Source organism: Cygnus olor, chromosome 2, assembly GCF_009769625.2.
Source record: "Cygnus olor isolate bCygOlo1 chromosome 2, bCygOlo1.pri.v2, whole genome shotgun sequence".
Classification (NCBI taxonomy): Eukaryota; Metazoa; Chordata; class Aves; order Anseriformes; family Anatidae; genus Cygnus; species Cygnus olor.
In genome coordinates this window covers 95779329-95804729 of record NC_049170.1, presented here as the reverse complement: position 1 = coordinate 95804729, position 25401 = coordinate 95779329, and the positions used below count along the sequence as shown (strand labels likewise).

Here is a 25401-nt window from a genome sequence, read left to right as displayed (position 1 = left end):
TGTGCATCTGGCACTGCAGTTAAACAATGCCTTCTTTATAATACTCCAAACTGAGTCTTGGAGAGTTTCTTTGACCAACTTTTATGGTATGAACAGCTCCCGGTCGTGACGTTAGGTGAGGAGCCAGACAGTTATTTAAAACAAACGAATGAACACACAGAAACAAACCCAGAAAAGTTTTAACCTTTCACAACTTCGCAGTAACCCGCGGGCGTTTAATGAAAAGCGTAATAAAGGCTACAAGGAAGATCAATAGTTTTTATTTTCAAGCGGTTCCCGGCTGAGGGGAGGGGGAGAGCGGAGGCCACCACAACATGGCGGCCCCCTGGCGGCGCGGGGTCGTTGCTAGGGGAACTGCGTGCGGCCGCGCACGTGGCCGGCGGGGCAAGATGGCGGCGCCCGTGTCGGTGAGCCATGTCGCCTGCTGCGCCAACCGGGCGGGCGGCGGGGCCGTCTCCTGGGGGCGGCGGGGGCTGCTCGCCTTCGGCAGCTGCCGAGACGTCATCCTCTACCAGCCGGCGGTGAGCGGCCGGGGCCGGGGGGCGGCGGTGTGGGGTCGGGCGGGTGGTAACAACAACACCGACAACGACACCGGCGCTATGGCGAGCTGATGCTCGGTGCTTTCTTCCCCCCCCCGCAGGCGAGGCGGACGGTCGCCGCCCTCCGCGGGCACACCGGCAGGGTGAACTGCGTGCGCTGGGTCCGCCGGCGGGACGGAGGTGAGTGGCTCAGGGTCTCCGGGAGCGGCTACTTTGAGCTTCCTGTTGCTTGAAAATAATACCTCTGCTCTTGAGGTGTCTTGTGTAATGCAATTCGTATTGGTCACGCTTTATTTTAATGGAAACTTTGTTTACGCTTCATGGGTGTGATGCTGTGCAAGTGGTAACTAGTGTCACTGGTATGTGTTGTTGGCTTCTGTTACAAAGAGTTCACACAACTAACGCAAATGTATTTTTCTAGCAACTGAAACGGAGTTAGTTTCTGGTGGATCTGATAAGCAGCTCATTCTTTGGGAATGGAATGGAAAAGGAGTGTGGAATGATCAGGTAAATAGAAATAGCATCCTTTTAAAACTTTTCTTTTCCCTTTCTTGTTTCTCATCAAAACTATCTGTGAAGTGAAAGTATTTATTTTGCCCGTATTTCCTATTCATGCTTCTTCATTGTACCATTACTGTTGGATCTAATGTGTATTTTCTTCAGATTGTTGTCGTGCCATGTTTTAATCTAAAATGTCTTTTATTCTTGTGTAGTTTGTCTTTTAAAATCAGACTTCGTTAAGATATTAACTAACCAGTCATCATCTGATTTGTCTACCATGTCTAAAAGAACCTGTTTTGAGTCTTCAACTTTTTGATCTCATGTAACACTTTTCTTTAAATGGCCTTGAAATCCTGATACTATGAAGTTCATTTTTAGTATATATTTCCTTAGTTCTTCCTCATTTCTTTATATCTATTTCTAGTGATTTCTGGTCAATCTACATAACATAGTATTTACATATAGGCAGCCTACAGGGATGGAATACAAGTTGGAGTAGGTGTTTAAAAGTACATGTGCAACAGTTGAGTTTTGTCAGAAAAATTGAGACAAGCGACTTACCTAACTTATTACTCATACTGTAGAAATAAATAAAAGGGAAAAGATGCCGTATGGCATAAGAGTCTTCAGAATAAACTGAAATTTAGAAAAAAAAGATGCTTTATATAATTATCTAGTTTTTAAAATATTGCTTATTAGGCATTAGCTTGTGAATGGCTGTGTAGGTAATCCATTTTACAGGCTATCTCAAACTAGCGTAGACTGTGAGTTTTCAAATGTGCAAGAGCAGAAATGTACTAGGGAAAAGTGCACATATCATAATCATCAGGCTTGTTTGATGAAGGAATGTTCTTTGAAACAAATAGTTCCTGTCCTGTTTTAAATCTTTGCATACTTATTTAAAATTACTTACGTATTTCTTTTTTAACCTTTTCCACTAACGTGGTACACAGCCTCATAGCAGTCTTTGAAAAAGGATGTGACTAAACGTTTATACTTTAATGACGCTTCTATACTAGCTTATATACTTAAACAGGCAAAGTTCTGCATTGAACCAATTGAAAAATGGCAGTGGGGCTTACGAGGTTTTGTTTTGTTTTTTGAAAGAGATGTCAAGTGTATTTAGTACAAAATCTGGATAAATACTAGACATCTTTTAGTCAGAGAATTAAGATCTTGTTTCGTCGTCTGTATTTATGACAAACAGATTACAAAGTGAATCACCTGTATTCATTCACTGAGAAGCTTAAGTTTAAATTTAGAGGTTTTAGGTTTTGTGTCAGTATTTTAAAGGACAAAAAGGTGTTCTTGCAAATTAAAACATACTAAACAGAGCTGCTATAGTTGCCATTTATTCCATTGTGTTCTGCTCAATCTCCTTCACTAAGGTTCTCCAAACTTTTATGAGATGTTCCTTAGGGTTAGGGGCAAGAGAAGGAGAGAAAGGAAGGAAAACTACTCTTCCTAACCTCAGTACTGTTTCCAGCTTTCCTCAAGGAATTTGTATAGTGTGCACAGGAACATTTAATTCTCTTCAGCTTTGATTCAGTCCTGTCAAGTTAATGATTACTACTGTTGTACCCCTTCTCTGCACTTTCTGGAATGTGCTTTAGATTAAGCGTAGTTTGACAGAAGCACCACTACCACAAGCATACAACTTGTTTTCAGTACTAAGTGTTTTTTTCCCCCTTTCCTTAAGATGTCTTTAAACTCCATTAACTTTTCTGAGAGAATTTTTAATTTTGTTAGTTTGTATGACTTTGTAAAACTTTCTGATGTGTTCAGCTTGTGAAAAGCGTTACTCTCGAAGGTCATACTGAAGCTGTTTGTGCAGTGGATGCTGTCTACCAGTCAGATGAACCTGATTTAGATGTGTTAATAGCTTCTGCAGCATCTGACTCTACTGTGAGAATCTGGTCTCGGCATGGTTCAGAAGGTAATTTTTTTTTTGAATGTAGCAACAACATACTGGCTTAATAAAAATGATATATTTAATAGCTTTGGGTCAGTTTTGTTCCTCAGAATATTTTATTTTTATTTCTTGTCAGTGATATGTTGGCTGAAATTACCAGTTTCTTTTTAATGTGTTCAGTCTGGTGCTCTGAACCACTGTTTGTCCTTGGTAACTGGGAAGAAACTAGTTCTGGGTCTGCTTGTGTGAAGTGTGGGATAATAAATCTTGATCTTCTGTTGAACTAGGCCCTTGTATGGACACATCAGAGAATTGCTCTTTGAAATACATAAGAAATAATTAGGACAGATAATCTAGGTTTAAAGTGTCATTCTAGCAGTTGATAGTTGAGTTGTATTGACTACATCTCTCATGCTACTTTTTGTTATCTGTTGTACTTGAGGATTTCCCGTTGCCCTACCTAAGTGAGATTAAAAGATGTGAGTTGTCGGTCTTCACCCCTGTGTTCTAGAAGGCATTTCTTATGCTCCCAGAGAAGTTGTCCTTTCCTTTCCATTTTTTGTCTTAATCCTGCTCCTGTAGGAAGGTTGTTCAGCCATCTTGCTTGTTACTCTGATCTTGATGTGTCACCAGTTTAATTACTTCTAGGGTCTCAAGGGTGTTAAGAGGAGGTCTGGTTTTTGCTTCTATCTCTGTCTGCTCTTGTAGCCAGTCCAGTTTTAGCTTTCTGTGTAGTGAATGCTGTTTGTCACAGGATGTAATTTGCAATACTCATTGCTTCACCGGAGTGAAACTGTACAACTTTAATATTCAGTGAAGAATAGTGACTTATCTTCTAACTCAGCTAACTGTGGATGGATTGCCATGACCCCTTAACCCTCAATAATAGTGTTATCTTATATTTTCTCTCTAAAAATCAATGGATTCTGACAAAATGTAGAAGTTTTGCAGCTCCTTAAAATAAAATTGAATGGGGAATTCTAACTACATGATGTAGAAGGAGATGACAATGTAAAATTAATATGATGAACAAGATCAACACTCTGTTCTCATTTTCAGCTAAATGCATTGAAATTCTGCAATTTGGAAATGGATTTGTTATGGATGTCTCCTTATCCTTCTTGCCTGGCAGCAATGGTAAGTACAGCTGCATATCTTGAATATCAATGCAGGAAAAATCAAATCTAAGAAATTTCCCAACTGCGTAACAGGATTTTCATTTAACCAACTCCAGACCCTTGTGTCATATATTTTGTTTTTTAGGGAATTAGCCTAAGTTCGTGCCTGTATTTAAATATTTCACGTGAACGTTTCATAGGAATTAGAAAACTACTGGCTGATTGTAGCATTTTGAAAATGCTGCTCAAAGTTCTTTAGTTGAACTATAAGACAGCACAAAAGCGGGGTAACAGAGATAGAAGTGAATGGGATAGGCTGATATAGATGGTTTCACTCATTCCTTGTGGTGCTGCACCTTATATTTTTTGTTGTTTGGGTTGAAGGGCAAGATACATAAAAAGAATCTGTAGGGCTGCATTAGAAATTGCATGTTAACGAGCAGTGCTAAGCATGTGTCCAGTCTTAAACATGAAAAAAAGGTGCTGAACAAGTTTAACCTGACTTTTCAGTATGGCTTACAGAGTTTTCTGCTAATGTAAATGTTCAGAACTGAATCTCTTGTGTTTTTTTTTTTTTTTTTTCTAGTAAAGCTAGAATAGATAGTAAAGCTGTTTTCATGTCCTACCAGAGACATATTCTTCTGTTGGAAATCTGTAGAAGTCTTTTTTTAAAACTAGGTGTATCCTCTAGCACAATGCAAGCCAAATACTTATGCTCAGTTAGGTTTGTGTTTAAATATCATTAGAGCCCCTCATTTGGATGGAAGAGCGATAGGCTCCTAAGAGGAAACATATTGAAGCTTCTTACAGTTTCTGGAGTTCCATCTACTTGCTGCATGTGTTCCACACTGATGTGTTTTTAGATTGCATGCCTCCAAGGCAGTTACAGAAGCTTATTATATTCTTTGGCTTGAGATAATTCTGGGAGATACGAAAGCTGTTTCAAGATGTGTTGTCCCATTTGGAAATATTTATATCTGCTTCCAGAGCATGTCTGATATCAAAAACAGTGTCTACACTGGTGGTGTCTACACTTCAAACCTCTCTCTCTTATTTTTCTTGTAAATACACTAGTAGGTGTTTGCTGAGATGATGTTAAAAGGCTTAGGTTAAATCATACTAACTCCAGTGTGAATTTTCTTTAGAAGTGAAGTGTCTGCGGTACCAGTTTAATGAGGATAAAATTCATACTGTGAAGTATTAGATTATTTCTTCACTTACTGTACTGAATCTTCTTGAAATGGTGGAATAACAAACACCTTGCTTTACTGTGGAAAATCTACTGAAGTCCCCAAAGCCCAGTTTTGCCTAAAGTTGCATTCAAAGCAGGGCAATCCTTTATTATGGCCTCTTTCCCATCCTGACTTAAATTAGTTATCCAAATAGCACAATGCTCATAACCTGAAAAAGAGTACTTTACTTTTCTGAAGAGATGGAACTAGTTTTAACTCACAAACTCTTAACTTACTTTCTATAAGGAAAATTAACAAAACATTAAACAAAACAAAAAGCCTCTATATTTCTTTTGAATGCCATTTTGAGTACAAATGATTTGCGTTGCTAAGATTGTCCAGAAACAGTTTAAATTTTGAACTGTAAATATATATTTAGAATTATTTCCCCAGAAAAGAAACTTTTAATAGAGCATAATCGTATTCTGTACTTTACCTCCTCCCCCAAAAAGTCCATGCAATTGAACTGGTTCAAAGGATTGTTATGTATGATTTTGTATAAAATTAAATAAAATAGCTTAAAACATTAAAAATCTAATTGCTGATCATTTAGTCAAACATTATACATATTTTATATATATATATATATATATATATAACATTATTACATATATATATATAACATACATTATAGTGGCAATTCAGAAGATTAATGAGTTTCAGGAAAAAATGATGTATGATAACTTTTGGAGTTGCTCTGAAATCTTTATGAAAGCTATGCTGACACCTGTATTAAGATTTAGAGAAGCTTTCATGTTGAGGGCAACCTGCAGCTCTGAAGTCAGGAATTAAACAAAGAATTAATTTTGTGAAAGTCATAGGCTACACTCCTGATCTAGAAGCATTTACAGGAAACTGATTTCACCAATCAAAGAAATTTAAAGCTCACATTGAAAATTGATTCATATGTAATGGGTGCTTTAACTTTCAGAAGACATTGAAGTTTATGATGCCTAGTATTTTAACTGACTGTTGCTGAAATATATTTAAAAAAAATGTTGAGAACCATTCATTCATCTCTTCAGAATTGAATTGCAACAGGTGAAAAAGAGAGCAAACTTGAGAAAGCATTGCAAATCATCTTGTCTCCACTACAACTGGACCTCAGTTTCCAACTATTTTTTTTCATTTTCTTTTGCAGGACTTCATTTCATTCAATGCAAATTACATTACTGTAGAGCATTTTTGCAAAAAATGTATAATAGGCCATTTTTGCCAGTTATATACTTCTTGATAAGTCTTGATAGAACTTTCTGAACGAGAACATTTGCATTTGTCTGATACAGTGACTAGATCACAATTCTCATTTTTTTTACTCAAACTTTTATTCAGTAAGTATGTAATTACTTTAATGGCCCATAAAATGTATTCTTTAGGAAAGCAGGATACAGGCTCCAAGAACATGTATTGTGTTATGTGGAAAGAAAACTCACTGTTGCTGAATTTCTGTGGACCTGAAACCAGCTCTTCTTTCAGAACAGTTCATTACCTCTAGTCCAATATTTTCAACCCTGTGTAAGGCAAGGACTCCATAGCCTTTGTGTGAACAGGGAGCTGTGTTTACTTATGTGCCAAAATAACTTCTTGAGTTTTGTGTTCCTGAAATACTAGTTTATTTTAAAAAATATAAGGTGTGTCTTTAGAAAACAGTTTTTAAAAAGTGTTATCATGCCTTCCTATAAATTTATATTATTGTATTTGTTTTTTATCTATGTAGTTTTTCATATCCTAGAACAACAGATTTTGTAACTTCAGTAATGGACTTTTTTTTTCCATTTCAGTACCAATACTGGCTTGTGGTGGTGATGACTGCAAAATACATTTGTTTATACAGCAGAACAGTCAGGTAATCATAGCTTTCGTGTCTTGCTCAGAACGTTACACAGTTCTGCTTCTTTTCTTTTCATATGTGCTGCTGATTTTTTTGAAGTTCTTTAATAACTACTGTCTCCAGATAACCATCGCACCATACCCCTGTTCAAATAGTTCATTCATTTTCTTGATAATGGTGAAATGCATGTACAGAATGCTGAAGTGGATTCTGTTTGTAAAAGTGTTATTTTTCCTTATTTTTTCCCTACTTGAAGATACCCTGTGTTTCTATCCCCACTGACATGAAATAACTATGACTGCGTCTTTATTCAGTATCCATGCACTGAGTGTTTCACATGGAAATGTTATTTTCAGTCTATAAATAGTTACAGAAAAACTGGTATGATTTTTATTTATTGAACTGTATTTAAATGTTCCTGTGGTGCACTACAAAGAAGTTCTGTTCTCTCTTGCAGCTGTTCTTTTGTTAGACTCTAAAGAAGGTGTTCCATGACTTGTCTTCCAAAACAGAAGTCAATGTCTCTTATCAGTCCCTTTAAAAAACAAACGAACAGGGATTCCACCCTTCCCCTCAACAATGCACAAATGAGCTTACCAACCAAAACCCCTTACTGAACTAACATGTATAGGAACCAATTATTTTTCTGAGTTTCCTGAGATTTTGAAAAATAGGTATTCCTTTTTGCTTGTTGAGACAAATGAATGCCTCTTATAGATTATTTTGCTTGTTCAGGCTGTCATGTACATAATAATGTTTTTTGTTGATTAAAAAAAATGCTTCATCCTATTATCTCCTATGTCAGTGATATCTTGACCGCTAAGCAGGAAGGGAGGATTGGTTTCTTAGCTTTATTTTTTCCTATGAAGGAAAAAAGGAAGCTCATGAGTTAAATCATTTTAATGACATTCTCTAAGAGCTAGCAGTGGCAGAATCCCTCTCGTGATTCTTAGTGTGCAGTGGTGCTGAAGAAAGACTTCTATCTCTGTCAATGTGCAGCTGATTTTCCAGATTCAAAATCTGGAACTTGTTTACTTCTATGGTCCAGACCAAACTTTCAGTTTGATTGGTTCTCCTATTTAGTCAGGTTCTCTCAGATCTGTTGACACCTTTTGTGGCTTCTGTAGCTCTACTTTTAGAGGTATTTGAAGAAATTAACATTGTCCTGCCACTTTTCAATAAAACATGATGTAGGAGAGTGACTAGAACCGGAACTTTTGCCTTCTTCCCTCTGTGGTAAGGTTCCATAGCTCTGTCCTGTTAACTCTTGGAAATCTCTTCCTTTAGTTCATGATCAAAGACTGTAGGAATGCAAAGGTACAATGTGAGTTTGTGGGAAATACTAATGAAATTCAGACAGCATTGTTATACTTAGAGGAAGGATGAGGTATTTTCGGGTTTCTTTCACTAACTGATTCAGGCTGCCTTTTGGGTAATCTCATGAATCTTACAGATGAAATATATTTATTCATAAAAATGGTTTTGAAATTCAGAGGGCAAACTTCACATCCTTAAAGATAATTTATTTGAAGATCCCTTAAAGCATTTAGTAGAGAGAAAATTTGTTTCTCTCTTTACTTTTCTGAGTTCTTGAAAGAGGGTATTGATTTATAGAAGCACTCAGGGAAAAATCTTCAAAAACCATTCTGTCTTCCTGCTAGAGATACTATGGCCCTGTGAAGGGGAAGCAAAGCAAACCAGACTGTCAAAATATAGCTTTAAAACAACATCTGTATGTTGAGCTTGGCTTACGTAAGAAGATTTTGCTGTGTGTGTTTGAGTATGTCTTCCCTGAAATAATTCAGTCTAGTTGAAAAGTGAAGTAAGAGAGTCAAGATAATTTGGGCTTTTTCTAATTCCACGAAGATTGTCAGCTGTATGGAGGAGGGAGCTCACATCTAGTGCCTGGCAGAGAAAAGCAGTAAGACTTGGACCTCTGCTACCTATCGTCCTGTCACTGGACACCACTGAAAAGAGCCTCTGTCCATCCTCTCTACACGCTCCTTTCAGATACTTGTATATATTGATGAGATTCCCCCAGGTTTCCTCTTTGACTGAACAGATGTCTCAGACTTTCTTCATAGGAGAGGTGATCCAGTCCCTTTGTCATTTTTGTGACCATTGGACTCTCTCCAGTAGCTCCATGTCTCTGTTGTACTGAGGAGCCCAGAACTGGTCACAGTACTCTACATGTGGCCTTACCAGCACTGAGTAGAAGGGATGGATCACTTCCTTCAACCTGCTGGCTATACTTTTTGCCTAATACAGCCCAGAATGCCGTTAGCCTTCTTAGCAGCAAGGGCAAACTGCTGAATCACGTTCAACTTGGCATCCACCAGGGCCCCCATGTCCTTCTTTCAAGCTGGGTGGACCTGAGCTTGTGCTGGTACCTGGAGTTGTTCCTCACCAGGTGCGGGACTTTACACTTCCACTTGTTGAACTTCATGAGGTACATGTCAGCCCTGTTTTCCAGTCTGTAAAATAGTAGTGTTACAAATGAAAACATTCTACTAATGAAATTTCTCAAAAGAGAACCTGGACTGTGTGTGTGTTCCTGTGTTCATACAGAGGTTTCCATCTGAGATACAGTTCTTCATGTATAACACCCTTTGAAACTTAGTAATAAATTTAAGAAGCACAGGGAATATTTCTAGCCTCATAAGTCGTAGTTCTTAACAGCATCATATTAAAAAATAATTATGGAAATAAATTAAGGCACATCTAGCCTTTTATGCTTGATTTTTACCTGTATTCATTCTTCACATCTACAGTAGCATCTGCTTTGTCTAATACAAATTATTTACCGTGTTATATTTGAATTATGTTATTCTTTGTGTACCACTGTCAGCATGAAAAAGCTAAAATAAAATACATTCAGCTCCTTAAATTCTTATGCTTTCCTGCTCATATGTGGGAAGTGCCATAATGTAACATGTTTACACAATCGTGACAAAACCAGAAAGGCCTATTTAGAACCTATCATTACATTACAATCTTTTGTAACAGGTTATTTTTCCAATTTCAAATAATAAAAGCTGTAAATATAGAAGACCTCAAAATCCAAAGCTAATTGACCCTATGTGCATGGTAACTAAGTATATTTCTATGATCTAACAGGAAATTTTATTCAGTTTCAGAAAACATTAATCCTCCCTGGCCATGAAGATTGGATAAGAGGCATTGAATGGGCAGTGTGTGGTCAGTATGAAAGATAAATAAAGTGGAATACTGGTTTAATAACATTACTGATGTTTTACCACTCCAGCAGATGTTTTTGATGCACTGTAGCTTCTAAGCTCTTGTGATTGAGCATTTATTTTTTTGAGTTGGTGATATAAATATTAAAAATCAAGGTAGAACTTTGTGACTTCTTAAAACCAAGAATTGTTGAACATATACTGCAACCATATTTCAGTTCTCAAAATTACTACTATAGTAAGATTGAAACAGAGCACACTTGTGTTTGCATTCCTCATTGTATTTCGCTTGCTTCAAATGTGTTTACATAACTGCTGCCTAATGCAAACAAATAGGATTTTTAGCAATTTGTCTTTCTCAGTATGGCAGTGTCTATATCTGAATGAGGAATAGTTTGCTGCTTCTTCAAAGGGGTAAAAATAGAGTGAAAGTATTTTTCTTCTTCCCCCCCATGCATATTTTTTTTTTGTAAGAATAGGAGATTAAGAAGAGAACCTATTCAGACATTAACTAATCAAATATTTATTGCAATGGCAAAAATAAAATAGCATTAGAGGATGTTACAGTCCCAAAGAAAGAAATGGATTAAAGTTCTTATCAGTATTAGGTTACTCGTTGTGGATGTTGGAATTGGGAGAGCGAAGGCCATAAGTAACAGGGAAGCTCAAGTATAGTATTACCACGAGACATCTTTCTATCTAATAAGCAGAGAAATGTCTATAGTCAGTATATTCTAAACAAGCATAGAGTTTGAAATGGTAGAATAAGTTGATGTTGAAATAAAATAGCAGTATTTATAATATGTGTAAAATGGGGAAAATGAGGATAATGCTGTAGTGAAAGTTTGGAAAGATAGTCGTTTAGTCATGGCATTGGTTGCAATGAAAATACGGCTCTTTAATTATTATCATGTTTTTAACCAAATAGATGAAGACCTATTCTTAGCAAGCTGTGCTCAGGATTGTTTGATAAGAATTTGGAAAGTGTGTATGAAATCAAAGGAATCTTCAGAAACTGAAGATTATTCCATAAGACTGAAAGAGAATGTTTTTACTGTTAAAGGTAGGTATCAGCTGTAAAATTCTCATATATGGCTTCTTGTGTATCTGTTAGTGGTTTCAGGGGGGCTTTCAAGCTGGTTACCGTCTAATTTGTTTTGTTTCTTGTTTTAAAAGAATCAGAGACCAGTTTGACTGTGTTATTTTGTTCAGCTGTTAGAAAAAATAGAGTTACTGTTTTAAAGCAATGATTGTGTAAAGTTAACAATGTGTTACAAAAATGGTAAAGCAGTGAGAGAGCTTAATATCAACCTGTACTGTTACACACATTCCAAATGCAGTACGTAGCCAGGAGATATATTTGTCTGTGGGAGGTATGCTGTTAGGCAGCTCTCCTCCAGTTTAATAACATACTTCTTACTTTCTTTTAAATTCAACGCATTAAGAGGTACCACTGTTACTTAAACCTTTGGAAAGGATTGGAGACAACAGATAAGTATGTGCAGACTTACTTTGTGGTTATTTAACATACTATATGAGCACTGTAATGTCAGGGTGTTGCAATTTTGACGTAGTGGGGTAAATTACTAGACAACTTAGGTAATATAACGAGGTTTGTATGATGCGTGTAACAAGTGCTCATGTTACTTTCTCTAATGGATCATTGTTTTTACAGTCTTTTGGAGATGTAAATATGTCTAAGAATATGGGCAGAGATGATGTCAGAGAGTTTACTTCAAAATTCCTTGAGAGCTCTACAGGAGTTCTGTGATACCACTTTGAGGCAATAGGTGACCTGTTGGTGTCAACATGGTATGCAGGGCTTGCAGCGAAGTACGTTTTCAAGGACCTGTTCAATGTCAATAGGCTATTGAAATACTGATAGATGATGAAAGTAGTTGCTTTTATCACTGAAGATATCAGAAATGGTCTGTTTTTTCTTGGCTTTTAGAAAGAAATGTGCTTTTCTCTGATTTCTGGTAGATACTGGTACAACATACGCAGTTACTTTGGAGTCTGTGTTGGCTGGTCATGAAAACTGGGTGTATGCAGTCCACTGGCAACCTTCCTTTTCCAAAGGTAAACCGATAAACACCGTAGCAGTTATATTAAACGTTGTATGCATGACTAAAGTCATGTGTCTTTTCGTTGTGTTTGCATGTTCACTTGTCACTGTGGACTATGAAAATGTTTAAATTCTGCAAATAACATTTTATAAGTAAGTGGATTGTTTTGGCTGAACGTGCCAGTAACACATCTGCTGTTCATGCTGCACAGGCTCAGTCTGTTGCAAGATGCTGTATTCTACTTGCTTCATTGTAATTGATTTATTACAGGATAAAAAAATAAATCAATTTATAACTATGAATTAATAGCTGCAATATGTTCTCGTGATATATGTATTTGAAATGTATGTTTTTTGGAAGGTCATTATTAACTCAAGAGCGCTCCTTTCTTTTTCTTGGACTACAAAGGAACAAATAGCAACATTCAGAAGATTAATCTCCAGTCTTCCATGCATTAATTTAACATGCCAGGAATTCCTCGAGTATCAGTTTTCTCTAGCTAGCGTGTAGCTTTAAGGTATTAACACAGAATCTTATTGAAAAATTGTTATTTAGTTACTTTAATTTTGCATCTTGATCTAGTCTTTATTTTTCTTTTTAAATCCTTAAATTCTGACAGCCTTGTTTGCAGTACTGATTTGCTCGTGCATGTCTGCCTGGCATGTAAGGGATTGAAATTCTTGACTTGATACACTTGCATCATCAAAAGGCCCCTGTGTATTGTTATTGGCAAAGCTGCCTTTTTTTTTTTTTGAGATGTCTTAGTTGCTGGTGGCAGGTGACTTAACCAGTACAAAGCACAGCTTTGACAGTATGTATACAGCACTTGAACAGTAGAGTGCAATTAGGATGGTTAATATCTGTAGTGAAAGACATGGCACTTGCTTTAGAAATGCTGCCTTAGGCTGTTTTCCCTACCCAACTTTTTTTTTTTTTGTGGGAGGGGACAGCGGGGACACCAGTCAAGACAATACAATATCAGTCAAGACAATACAAGGTTTTGCCTCTTAAGTCAGGGTTTCGGCAAAATATAGGCGTGCAAATCTTGCATTGCAATCCAAAAACCTTTGTCGTGTTAGGCGATGAAGCTTTCCAGGTAGCTTACACCGCAATTGTACGTACATACAGCTGCTTCTGTTCTGTGGTCCTACCCAACCTTGCATTCCCCAAAATAGATTTTCTTGTTCAACAGAGGCAGGCTGAGTGGAGAGACAGATCAAGGGCATTGCTTACGACTTCTCAATGCAGCATCTAGGAGATCTGGTGCTGACAATAGATACTGCCTCAGGAGATGCCCACCAACATCTCTGTTCTGAAGGGCTCCTCAACAGTTTTCCTAGGTGTTTCCCCAATGCATGGTGAACCACCTAGCTCCTTGGGGAACTTCACTGACTTCTGGGAGCTGTCCTTACTGCTGTATTTATTGCAAGGTGCTATAGTCAACTGAAATCCGTTAGTGAATCTAACATTGAATTTGAAAAAAAACAGTGAATATTGGCATAGAGATTGTTGTTTTAAACTGGAAATCTCCTGGTAAGAACTTACGTGAAGAAAAGAACCGAGGACTTCTATGTGGTCTCTCTGTGAAGCTCTAGCTTTTCTTCTGAATAAGTTTTTTCAACATCCATTGATGATGGAGTGAATAAACAGTAGAATATGGTTGTTCTCATGTATGTATTTTACACTTCATTTGGGAGATTATGGTTTTAAAAAATGCAATACCTCCCAAAGAAGGCCTATAAAAAGTGGCATTTAGGTGCTGCATTGCACGTCCCCACTGCTGAACTAATTTCTTAGCTTGTTTGCATTTCAGTATGAGCAAATTCTTTTAGAAAGCATTCTCATGGTGTAGGGTAATCTTTTTCCTTGTACTGTAGGTGGCAGCATACAACAACCAATGAGAATATTGTCTGCTTCAATGGACAAAACTGTGATCCTTTGGGAACCTGATAAGGAATCTGGAGTTTGGCTAGAACAGGCAAGTGCCAGTCTTCCTCACAATATATACTGTATTAAAAGTGGCTTTTCAGCGTTGTATGTATACAGGAAGAAACATAAACTCTGTACAGTGCTGGGAGAGAAGGCAACAACTTTTTTCTTGAAGAATACTCATTCTGACACTGTGTTGCAAGTAAAACTACGTTTATCAAAAATGATGTGGTGCAGTATAATTTTTATCACTTGCTTATTACAATAGTGGGGAGTTTCTGACAACAGTTTGCGCTCAACTGTCATTCACAGAATAGGAAGTCAGGTGCTATATAGTAACACACTGTGTACTCAGACAGAAGAGGAAGAAATCACCCTGAAATATTTATAGTTAATCCTTGTGGGAACATGCGCGGAAGCAGTTTCTCCAGAGCAGCTGATGCAGAATTCACAATCTGTGTTTTATTCACAGTAACTTGTTCATGGGTTGTGACATGAGGTTTTTCTTCCATTTGAGCTGGGTGCTCATGTTTCACTGTATTATTTTGAATGCTGTTCTAATGTGGATCATCTTAAATAAACAAGTAGTACAACCAGATTGATTTAATGCTTTGGTAGATGCTTTTGGAAAAGCAGATTAACTAAAAACATATAGCAGTATTTCAGCTGAATTTGTTTGTGTTGGGTTATGCCAACCATTGTTTATGACTTCCGGTCACAAAGAAAGGTTTAATACTCTCTCGAGGGAAAGAAGAGAATTAGAGTAGTGGATGTATTTTTTCCCCTGTTCCATTGAAAAGTCCATGTGCCTTTCTACTTGAAGTATAAGTTAGTTCATAATAGAGTGATCATACAGAGACTCTATTTGTTGTCTGTGCTTGTGCCTAAATTTACAAGCTTCTAAAAAGCAGTTGTGCTGTAAAGCTTGTGAGTCATTACTTTGTTTTTAGATTCCATTTGCATTGATTAGACCTCAGACTGAGCAAGATCCCCCTCCTGAGATGTTTATGAAGGGAGACTGCGTGCAGCAGTGGCATGCAGCTTTAATTCCCGTGATATTTTAGTGCTCAACTTTGCAGTTACACAAAATACATTTGAAGAATATTGTATAATGTAAACTCTTGCCTATAACTAAATTTGCATCTCAAGAGATTAGGATGAGTTTATATGAACAGAAGGCCATTTTCATGGATATCTCACTTCTGTTCATTAATTCAGGTGCGGGTAGGTGAAGTGGGGGGCAATACCCTTGGATTTTTTGACTGCCAGTTTAGTCCAGATGGTTCAATGATCATTGCTCATGCTTTTCATGGAGCATTTCACCTTTGGAAACAGTCTTCGGTTAATAAGGTATGTTATTTATTTATTATTATGAATGCTTAAGAAATTAAATTTGTCACTTCAGTTGAGTTGTATTGTTAACAGAAAACATCAAATGTAACAGTGCAGCTTAAAATTAACAATAGAAACGTGCGTCCTCTGAATACAGCATTCTGCAGGAGCCTCACTCCTGCATAGAAGGGAGGTTGGAATTACCCAAACTCTAAATGTTATGCCTTCTTGCAGCAACCACTAAGTTGGTGGAGTAAACTGAGTACATCTGTAGTTTTGCTTTGCTCAGAAATAGCATCTAAACCAATAACACTAATTTGTTCTAAATTGGAGCAATGAATCGGCATATGTGTCCTTGTAGGCACTCTGAGTTCTATTACAACTGTTTGCTGTTCTCATACATCCTGTTTATTTCTTTCCCAATAAGGTCTTTGTTACTTATTTTGGTTAGAATATGCTAATCAGTCAACTGAAAACTTTTTGCTTCTTTGGTGACTCTAATTTTTATAGAAAGAATGGACTCCAGATGTGGTGATTTCAGGACATTTTAACAGTGTAGAGGATGTAAAGTGGGATCCAGAAGGAGAATTTATCATCAGTGTTGGATCTGATCAAACTACTAGACTATTTGCTCCATGGAAAAGAAAACATGAGACAGAGGTATGGTCTTCAAAGACTTTGTGGGGTTGTTATAGAGGTCTTGCCTGTCCTGAGTTTGGAACAAGCATAACTCTTACCTCAAATTTCCCTAAACCATGATCTCTTCAAAACTGCTTGTGTAAATGTTTGGTTTGGTCACTCAGTATGTGTTTTCACTTTAAAAATACTAGTGGCAAGTTTTAGTTTCAAATGACTTGACTGCTGTTTAATTCTGAGTTCACCTCTGGGTTACCTTCAGTTAGTGTTCTTGTAGGCTCTTAAAAACCAGCCTCTGCAATAAGGCAGGAGGAGAAATACCTGCCTGATTCTAGTAACCATTTATTGTCCTCACTTAACATTTGGTTTAGCACTGTGGCAGGGAATTATAAAGATACTTTTTTTTTTCTCCCCCTACCCACATGCTTAATCTAAGCAAACCTCTCACTGTATTTTTTTTTTACAGTATTTTGTTTATGAATGTGACTGTTTTATCAGAATGATTACCTGCCACTGAACTGCATTTGGCACCTATGTATGCGACTTTTCAGGAACAGCTATTCCTAAACAACTTTGTTACAAAAGAAGTCTAAAGTTTGATGTGGGAAACCCTGTCTGGGAATGCAGAACTTTCTGTTTCTGGTCGGTCATGCATTTTGGTAGTCTACAAGTACGTTTATTTTTTTTTTCTGGCAAGATTGTACTAATGTTCCATTTAGGCAACTGCCAGAAACTAGAGTGATTGAAGTCACTGTGTAAGCTGTGCTATTAGCTGGGGAAGGTAAAGGGTAGCTATTAAAACTGTCTTAGCAAAGCTTCTGTAGTGTAGACCAGCACAGGGTGTCTTATGTTTCAGGGAAGAGTGAATTTGGCACCAGTTCCTTGATTTACTTCCAGGCCACACATAAGTGGTAGCAATCCCAGCTCAAGTTCTAAGCTTTGCATTGTGTTTGTAGGAAGGGCATCTTCAATTTCCTTCCCTGCCTCTTCCCCTAATCTCCAAGCTGGAGGGTACAACACCTCTGTGGAAAAGATAGTATGTTGGATTTGACATACGGAAGCCAAGTCCAGGACTAGCACGCTATGTAAGTTGGCAGCGTTCAAAAGAGTTACTGATAGCACATCCTCTGTGACCTACTAAAGTACCACTTTTCATTATGTGTACTGTTTGATAAATTTTTATCGGGAAGAACTGAGGTTTATATGATTTACTTGTGCAGCTGTTCCTGCTGTCCCTGATTTTTTTAAAATTAATCAACTAATGTAGCAGAGTGGTGGTAGTCTTCATACCTAAGTGGACTGAATTATTTTACTTCCCCTTCCTGTTCTGACAAAGAGCAGCCTTCTGGCTGGATAAACCACGTGAAAAGCCAGGTAGTGCCAACACTTTGTGTCATAGGGTCTGGGAAAAAAACTGTAGTATCCTGTAGGTGGAGTGAGGTGAAGGGTTGAGGTAGAAATGGGTCATTTGAAGGGGAATGGAGATAACGTAAGCTTTTAAAATGCCTGCCTTTCTTTACCATACAGAGTTTAGCATTTGAAAAATTGCAATAGGTAACACCTGATGTTTGTCTTAAGATACAATGGTTCAGATATCTATGAGAAGTTAGTAATAAAGCTCAGTATTCAGGATTGTTTTTTTTTTAAGAGTGCTCAGAGTTAAATGAGAATTATCCCTTCTTAAAATTCCAGTTCTGATACTGTACTGGGTTCATATACCAGAAATAAGGGATAACAGCTAGCTTCAATTTGTCGTGAAGACTTGTACCAGGGTTTTTCTGGATGAAGTTTATTGTACAACTTAGGCAACCCTCCCTTGGTTTTGGTGTCTTTTTTCGTTTTTTTTTCCTGTTTGTTTCGTTCCTATTGTGTGCTGTGTTCTAAAGTATGTGAAGATGCACGTAATGAAGGGGAAGAAGGGTTATTGTACTCTTATTTTTTTAATCAAATCACGCTCTTGTGAAAAATGAGGTTTTTGTAGGTTTTCTCAAATACTCCATTCATGTGGCATGGAAGTTTAAAAATGAAACTCAAATGAATTTTTAGTGTGGTATAGGCAGTTTACTGTAAACGTAATGCCTTTCCTTATGTTTGTGTACTTAGTATAATGTAAATTCTGTATTTATTGCAGTTTTTCAAACTTTAATTCTGAAGTAATATAAAGTAAATTCAATTTAAATAACAACTAGAAGAACTAGAATTAACTCAGAAATGCACACTGTATTGTTCCAACTGAAATACCACATATAAGTAGCAGCAAATAACACTTCCTAAAAATCTTTTCATGAAGAATCATTTTTTTCATGTGTAGAATAAACTACTTACATCATTTTTTTTTCTCTAAAAATCTAATACTCTTGCTTGGTTTTTAGTAAGAAAGGTAAGCAAATGCCTTGGAGCACCTGGGCACGGACACCATTTACTAATTATAAGAATTGTTTAATGGAAGAATGAGATTTAACTGATGTATGTGTGCATACATCAGTAGAAGGTTGTTATTAACTTTACTTGCTGATTTTATCAATGTAAAGAGAAGTATTAGTACTTCTTGCAACTCAAAATCTTGCTGCTTCTCTGGTTAAGAATTGTACTTTAACTGTATTTTTGTTTGTTTAGGTAACCTGGCATGAAATTGCAAGGCCTCAAGTACATGGGTATGACATGCGTTGTTTGGCAATGATTGGCCGGTTCCAGTTTGTATCAGGAGCAGATGAAAAAGTGCTTCGAGTTTTTCGTGCTCCCAAGAATTTTATAGAAAATTTCAGTAATATCACTGGTATTCCAATGGAGAAGCTGTACTCTCAGGTAAGTGTTTTACAGCAATACAAAATGAAGGCAAGCCTCTTCCATGTAGATAAAAATCAGTGCTTTAGAAAATATCAGATTGCACTAAATTCCATAAAAATGCTTTTAATGGTTCTGAAACTTAACTTTATTTCTCCTTTCCTTTCTATTGGCTTCCTTGTATGTTATTTCAAATGTATTTTTATGGTGCTGTCTTATAAAACAGGTTGTCTTTGAAACAAAGCAAGGCCTGATGTCTGAAGATTGTAAAGACCATTGGTAATTTAAAAAAAAAAAAATCAGCCCAAGTAGACTACTGTATGCAATTGGTGATTTGAAAACAAATAATAAAGCCGGGAAATGTACTTCTCCTTAATTTAAGGGTGTAGTAGACTTGTCTAGATTTAATTATTATTGTGTGGTTGTGTGGTGTTGTTTTTTATTTCCAACCATCTGATTAAAAAAAGCATAAAGCCTTCAGCACTGTTGTTAGTTGCTATATATAAATATTTTATAAATATGTACTTGTTCATGCTTTATTTCCTCTTGGCTGTGGAAATTTTCTTGTGAGTCCTTTAAATTTCAGTTCTTAGGCCTATAGCTGTTTGTAGATAAATACGCTTTCCTACTTTGTGGAAAGATAAGACTGCAGCATTGCCATCCTTTGTTTGCTACCCATTCACTTTAAGGTCTAATTTTGGTTTTCTCTGAGTTTTGTAGAGCAGCCCTCATTCAGGGTAGCTACCCCTGTACAGTGCCTTGCGTGCTCTTTGCAATTCTGTCTCAAAAGCAAATGTTTTCTGTGTAGCTGCTTGTTGGTGGATTAGCCCTTCCATTTCATTTAACAATTGAAATATCTGGGAAAGAAATCTCTTCATTTTTGATAGCAAGAAGTTACATAAGTAGCTATTTATTGCTTTAATTCCGTAAGTCTTTGTAAGCATTTGTGTTAATGACGTGCAAATAACATTGTTCTATTATAATGCTGGCAGCTGTCATTATTTTACTTCTTTGTAGACTTTCCTTATCAGCTCTTCCTCTGACTGCTATTTTTTGATCCATGATATCACAAAGTGTTTCACATGGACTTCGTTTAAAGAGGAAGGCTTTACGAGTTCTAATGATATAGATACTCTTAAATACAGGCACCAAGCCTGTCTGAATTTAAGAAGCGATTGGATTGTGCACTTAGTCACATGGTCTAAACTTTTGGGTAGACCTGTGCGGTGCCAGGAGTTGGACTTGATGATCCTTATGGGTCCCTTCCAACTCGGAATATTCTGTGATTCTATGATCCTATAGCTTTATTGAAATAATTTTATGTGAATGCTTTTTTTCGTTAGTGCGTAAGCTTTTTCTTAATTTAGCTCACGTGCATTCTCCCCATAAAATTTACTTAAAACCAAAAAAGCCAAGTTTATATTCAAAAGGAGATGAATAGGATTTTATTCAGCTTAAATCCATGGACTTGTATTATACCTTGGGTTGTTATGAAGAAGCACTTTTTGTTTTAGAAGCCTCAGACTGGTATGTTTGTATCACACATTGTCTCATCAAATTATGAACATTTAAATAAATAACATTGTTTTTCTTAATTGGATTTACAATTTAAGTGTCAGATTATGTAAAACAGTCTTTGAACTTTCCAGACCCTTGAACAAAGAGGTTTTATAGCTGTCAGATCAAACCCTTTTCCATCTCTACACAAAGGGCCTCAATCGTATTTACCCTTTCTGATTTTGGGCTTTTCTACCACATCTTTATGGCAATATTTTCTGATTATTTGTCTTTCCTCTTGGCTTCTCTAAATGGGCACATGTTCCAGCCACATCTGTTATGTGCTGGATTGTGTTTGAAGTTATGAGCAGAGACGCTCACCCTCTGTCCACATTTCCAAAATGCTTCCTTCTTATTTCACCTCTGAACAGATTGTGCCCAATCTTACTGCATTTAAAACTGCAGTGCTCTCAGTTGAGCGCTTATCATGTGCATTCTAGGATAAATTAAATTGTGGTAGAAAACCTTTAAGTAGGAATGAAGATGCATGCTTGATGGCAAAACTCTCGTACTGATGCCTTAGAGAAATCTTTTTTTTTTTTTTTTTTGTGGAGTAGCATTCTTCATTTTGTCTGGGGCGTGCTCTGGATGAGTTGGGAGTGTTTCAAAGTGCCTCCCCTTTACCTCTCTCTAGAAAAGTCGCTGTTATTATCACAGGGATTCATTAACCTGTGCAATTTAAAACTTGATCCTACATGACAATCTGTGAAACCTCTCTTTTTTTTTTCATTCAGCAATCATCTGACCTTCCAGAAGGTGCAACTGTGCCAGCTTTGGGTTTATCCAATAAAGCTGTTTTTGAAGGTATGGTTAATGAGAAATAATGGTGATAGTGCTTCATGTGTAAAGTTTTTTAAATAATTGCTTTAGTGTTTGTCTTTTTGTTAGGTCTATCATTGTGGGCTTGACTGCAAGTTTAGAAGCTAGAAGTGAAGTTGTGCAATGTGCTTATTTGTCTGGCAGCACCTAAATCTGGTGCTTAACAAAAATAGCACAAGTGAGAATCCTTCCTTGAATCGTCCCTTTATTTACTTTTCGTTCCTCCCCTAAACATCCCACAATAAGCCTTGTGCAAACCCCAAATGTTCATTCCCTGCCTTCAGTACTAGGACCCATACCCTAGAGGAAGTAACCCCACTCAGTCTGTGCAGTGCTCCCAAGAGCTTCTCCTTGTCAATTGATCTGGATGGGTTTCATACCCAGGTGCTGGGGCTCGTTGCCTTCCTGAGATGGACTTGGAAGTGTCTGGGGCAGGCTATTATTTGCATTCCTCCACCTGCTGTTTTTTTTCCATGCTTCTCCCTATCCCCTAGATGGGAAGTGGCTTTGTTGTACGTGAAGTAATTCATAAAACGTAATTTGGTAAAACCTGCCTTTTTCTGCTCTTTCACCTCTTTCAATCCTTCCACTGACAAAAGGAAATAAAAGTTCCATCTTCTAGAGTATCTTCATGCATACAATAACTAATTTCAACTGATTTCATGTGGCACATCCAGCAGTAGCACTATAAATAGAAACTGTCAAATTTTCCTTTATTGTCTGTTATTGTCAACCAAATGCTGTCAGCATTGATGGCTTAGGTTAAAGTGCCTTATAACTCTGTTCCTGCTTACCCTGCAGAGGAATCTTAATGGTGAACGATGATCTCGAATTAGATAAATGCTAGTATATTTTTTTTTCAAGTGGAGAAGGCAGGATGGATAAGGTGATCTCTCCTCTGCTGAATTCTCTGTACTTTATTTTTTTTTTAAATGCTGTATTTAAAATGCACTTTTGGCAAAAAGGCACTATTCTGCGCCTTTGTATCTTTTTCTTAAATAATACCTTCAAAGTGAAGGATGGAGATGAATTTTAACATAACTGAGTAATTTCAGTTACTTTTAGTACTTTCGCCTAAAGCTAAAGGCTAAGCTCTTGGCCGTTTTGCTGAAGTTTGCACACTGTTGATAGACTTCTACAAGTATGGCTTTTCGTGTAAGTGTCTACATGAAATCTGGAAGTTCTTCACTTGTGTCTGAGATTTTTGCTTAAAATTTTCCAGTGCAGAAGGAACAAGTTTTAACTTTGGGAAGCACAGTTTCAGAGCTCTAAGTGACTGATTCTTTCAGGTATATCAAAATCTCTTCAGGAGTCTCTAAAAGAGACTGTGTCAATGGAGAGGTCAGTCCCATACTCGAATTGGTCCAAAGGGTGTTATTTTAATATAAATTTTTTTTTTGTATTAGTCTCATGTCCATTAAAATAACTAGATTCTAATATTTGTATTATTGTAGCTCTGGAAGTGGAGAAACCTAATTTCAAATTTTAGAAACGTATTTAGATTTTAGAAATAATAGAGGGTTTTCACTTGTATAACATGTGTTCATGTTTTCCACTGTGCCAAGTATGTTCTCTATAGCTAATAAAGTCCTTGTTTTGAATAGGAGATATGCCTGTTCAACCAGCTGAGGATGAAGAAACTTTTAATACCATTTCTAATCAGTATCCTGAGATTTATTTTCAACCTTTGATCCTTACAGGTATGAGATTAATTTAGATTTTATGAAGTAGAAAATGAGATTCATTGGATATTAACTTTGAAGCATTATTTAGCTGACTTTAGAATCTAGTACCAAATTTTGAACGTGTCGTACAAATGTCTTTTAGAACCTCCCCCAGAGGATCACTTGCTGCAGAATACTTTGTGGCCTGAAATTCAGAAGTTGTAAGTTTTCTTTTTTCTTTAATTTACTTTTTTTTTTTTCTAGAAAACTATTGTAACATTGATTTGATTTGATCTGGTCTGATCTTACAACTCTGCCTGACTTACTACCTGATTTGACTTCATGCAGTGTATACCTTGTTAAATAAATACATGCATCAAAAAGTTAAGAAATTGAAGAAAATGGCAGTTAGGACTTGTGTGTCTTAAAACTGTGTTTCACTAGTTGTACACGTGAATTTTTTCATGTTTTAGCACAAGGCTATTCTTCTTTTGAATTTGTAATGATCAGACTTGTCCCTTTGGGTTTTTGTCTTTTGGAGGTCTGTGTAGGGCACAGATCCCTGTTTTTCCCTCCTTGTACCAAGATAATAGTAACTTCTCTAGTCTGCTATCAGGAGCTATTGCTCTGGAATATGATAGGCTCTTTGCATGCTGTGACCTTGGTTTACGTCTGTCTGCTCAGTGCATCTACTTAAAACCTTGCCCATACTGAAGGTCTCACAGTGTAAGGAATTTTCTGCTGCTTTCTGCTTCGTGGCAGACTTTGCAGATCAAGTCTGTCTTTCTGGTATGGATGTAGCGCCACTGCTAAAGGTTGAAGTATCAAATAAGGAGCTTTCCCCTAAAGGCTAACAAAGTTATAAGATGCAATAGGTGGAAACAGCAGCTGAAACAGGTTGTGGCTAGTGGTGGAGCAAAGTGGTTAATGTTGAGTAAGATGTTTACAGACCCAGTTTGGGTGTTGAATGCTGACAGGGTAGGTTATGGATTGCAAAGATAATAGGTCCTTCCAATAATTGTTTTGAGGTGGCATGATTTTACAATTCTTCTACAGTTTTTTGTTTCTTCTATTCCGAGATTCACCTTAAGTAGTGATTTCATAACAATTTGCAAATGAAGATTTGTAACCTGTTTGTTCATTCAGGGTCTCAGTAACATGAATTGCAGTCTTCAAAGTTCTCATACTTGCAGGCCTCACCCAGAAGAGCTGGTCTTAGCTATGTGTTGCTGCCTCTAACCTTTGTCAGCTTAATCAATTTTTTTTTCTTGTCTGGCTGTTGCTCATATCAGTTCTTTGAACCTCTCAGTGCGGTTGCAAGTGGCAGTGCTAGGGAGTTGAGAGGAACTGGAGGGGATAATGCAAACAGGTTTTTCAACTGCAGCTTTTGCAAGACTGTTTTAAGAAAGTTTAGTTAGCAATGCTGCTCTGGAAGCAGAGACGTGAATGGGAAACTGAATATTTATATGTATTGGGCAGCATTCTTATTTCTGATCTTGATTCTACAGCACAAAAACATGAATCATTTCAAGCTCTTACAGGTTTACTTATGCGAATCTCCTGAAACAGTGGTCTTGGGCAGAAACAAAAATGTTGAGCCTTTGCTGATAACTACATTTACCTTCATGCATAACCAGTTTTATGATTTTATTTGGAAGGGAAATAAAAAAAAAAGGGGGGGGGGCGGACAGGGGATGAGAGCCTGCAAGTTGCTTTCATTTGACTGAGCAGGAGGTTTTGTAGGAGGTCAGCTTTACCTTCAACTGGGCATTTAATCTTCTTTGAATACTTTTAAACACTTCTACTGCCAGGGGAGCTGGCCAGAATTAGACTGTATCTGTACATTTTGTAATTACCAATTGTTCTGTTAAATGTCTCTCCTGTGCATGCTGTGCCGCTAATGTGGCCGCTTACATAAGTAGTGAAAAGGGGACAAGGCAAAAATTTTTCTTCGTTTGCCTTTGACAGTTCTCAACATCTAATACGGTGTTAATCCTTGATACTCTATTGCAGGAATACTGGCTATCAACTCTTCTATTCTCCATTCAGTAAAATATCCTATATTTTATGATTGTCTTCAGGTGACTGATTTGAACAGTTTTTCCTCTGTTTTTAGAGAAACTGCTAATGATAGCAATTCCTTTGTGCAAAGGCAACAACATGTAGAGTGTCTATAGACTTTCAATTTTTTTTTCCTCAGGATAATCTTGAAAGAAGTAACACGAAATCACATAATGCAGATTTCAGGTTGCCATAGCAGCAGAAAAACAGCATGAGGAACTGA

At 37.1% G+C, this 25401-nt stretch overlaps 1 protein-coding gene across 1 annotated transcript in view; it reads left to right on the top strand.

The window, feature by feature from the left end:
• Positions 1-366: 366 nt before the first annotated feature.
• Positions 367-25401, top strand: part of ELP2 (elongator acetyltransferase complex subunit 2) — a 35260-nt gene continuing 10225 nt past the window's right edge. Inside the window, exons 1-16 of the mRNA XM_040549356.1 lie at positions 367-521; positions 641-719; positions 961-1046; positions 2826-2976; positions 4012-4089; positions 7084-7148; positions 10265-10331; positions 11259-11393; positions 12314-12409; positions 14274-14374; positions 15544-15675; positions 16168-16317; positions 18910-19098; positions 21369-21438; positions 23058-23153; positions 23281-23338. Coding sequence (XP_040405290.1) covers positions 390-521; positions 641-719; positions 961-1046; positions 2826-2976; positions 4012-4089; positions 7084-7148; positions 10265-10331; positions 11259-11393; positions 12314-12409; positions 14274-14374; positions 15544-15675; positions 16168-16317; positions 18910-19098; positions 21369-21438; positions 23058-23153; positions 23281-23338 — 1685 coding nt within the window. The 5' untranslated portion in view covers positions 367-389. The remainder of the gene's footprint in view (positions 522-640; positions 720-960; positions 1047-2825; positions 2977-4011; positions 4090-7083; positions 7149-10264; positions 10332-11258; positions 11394-12313; positions 12410-14273; positions 14375-15543; positions 15676-16167; positions 16318-18909; positions 19099-21368; positions 21439-23057; positions 23154-23280; positions 23339-25401) is intronic.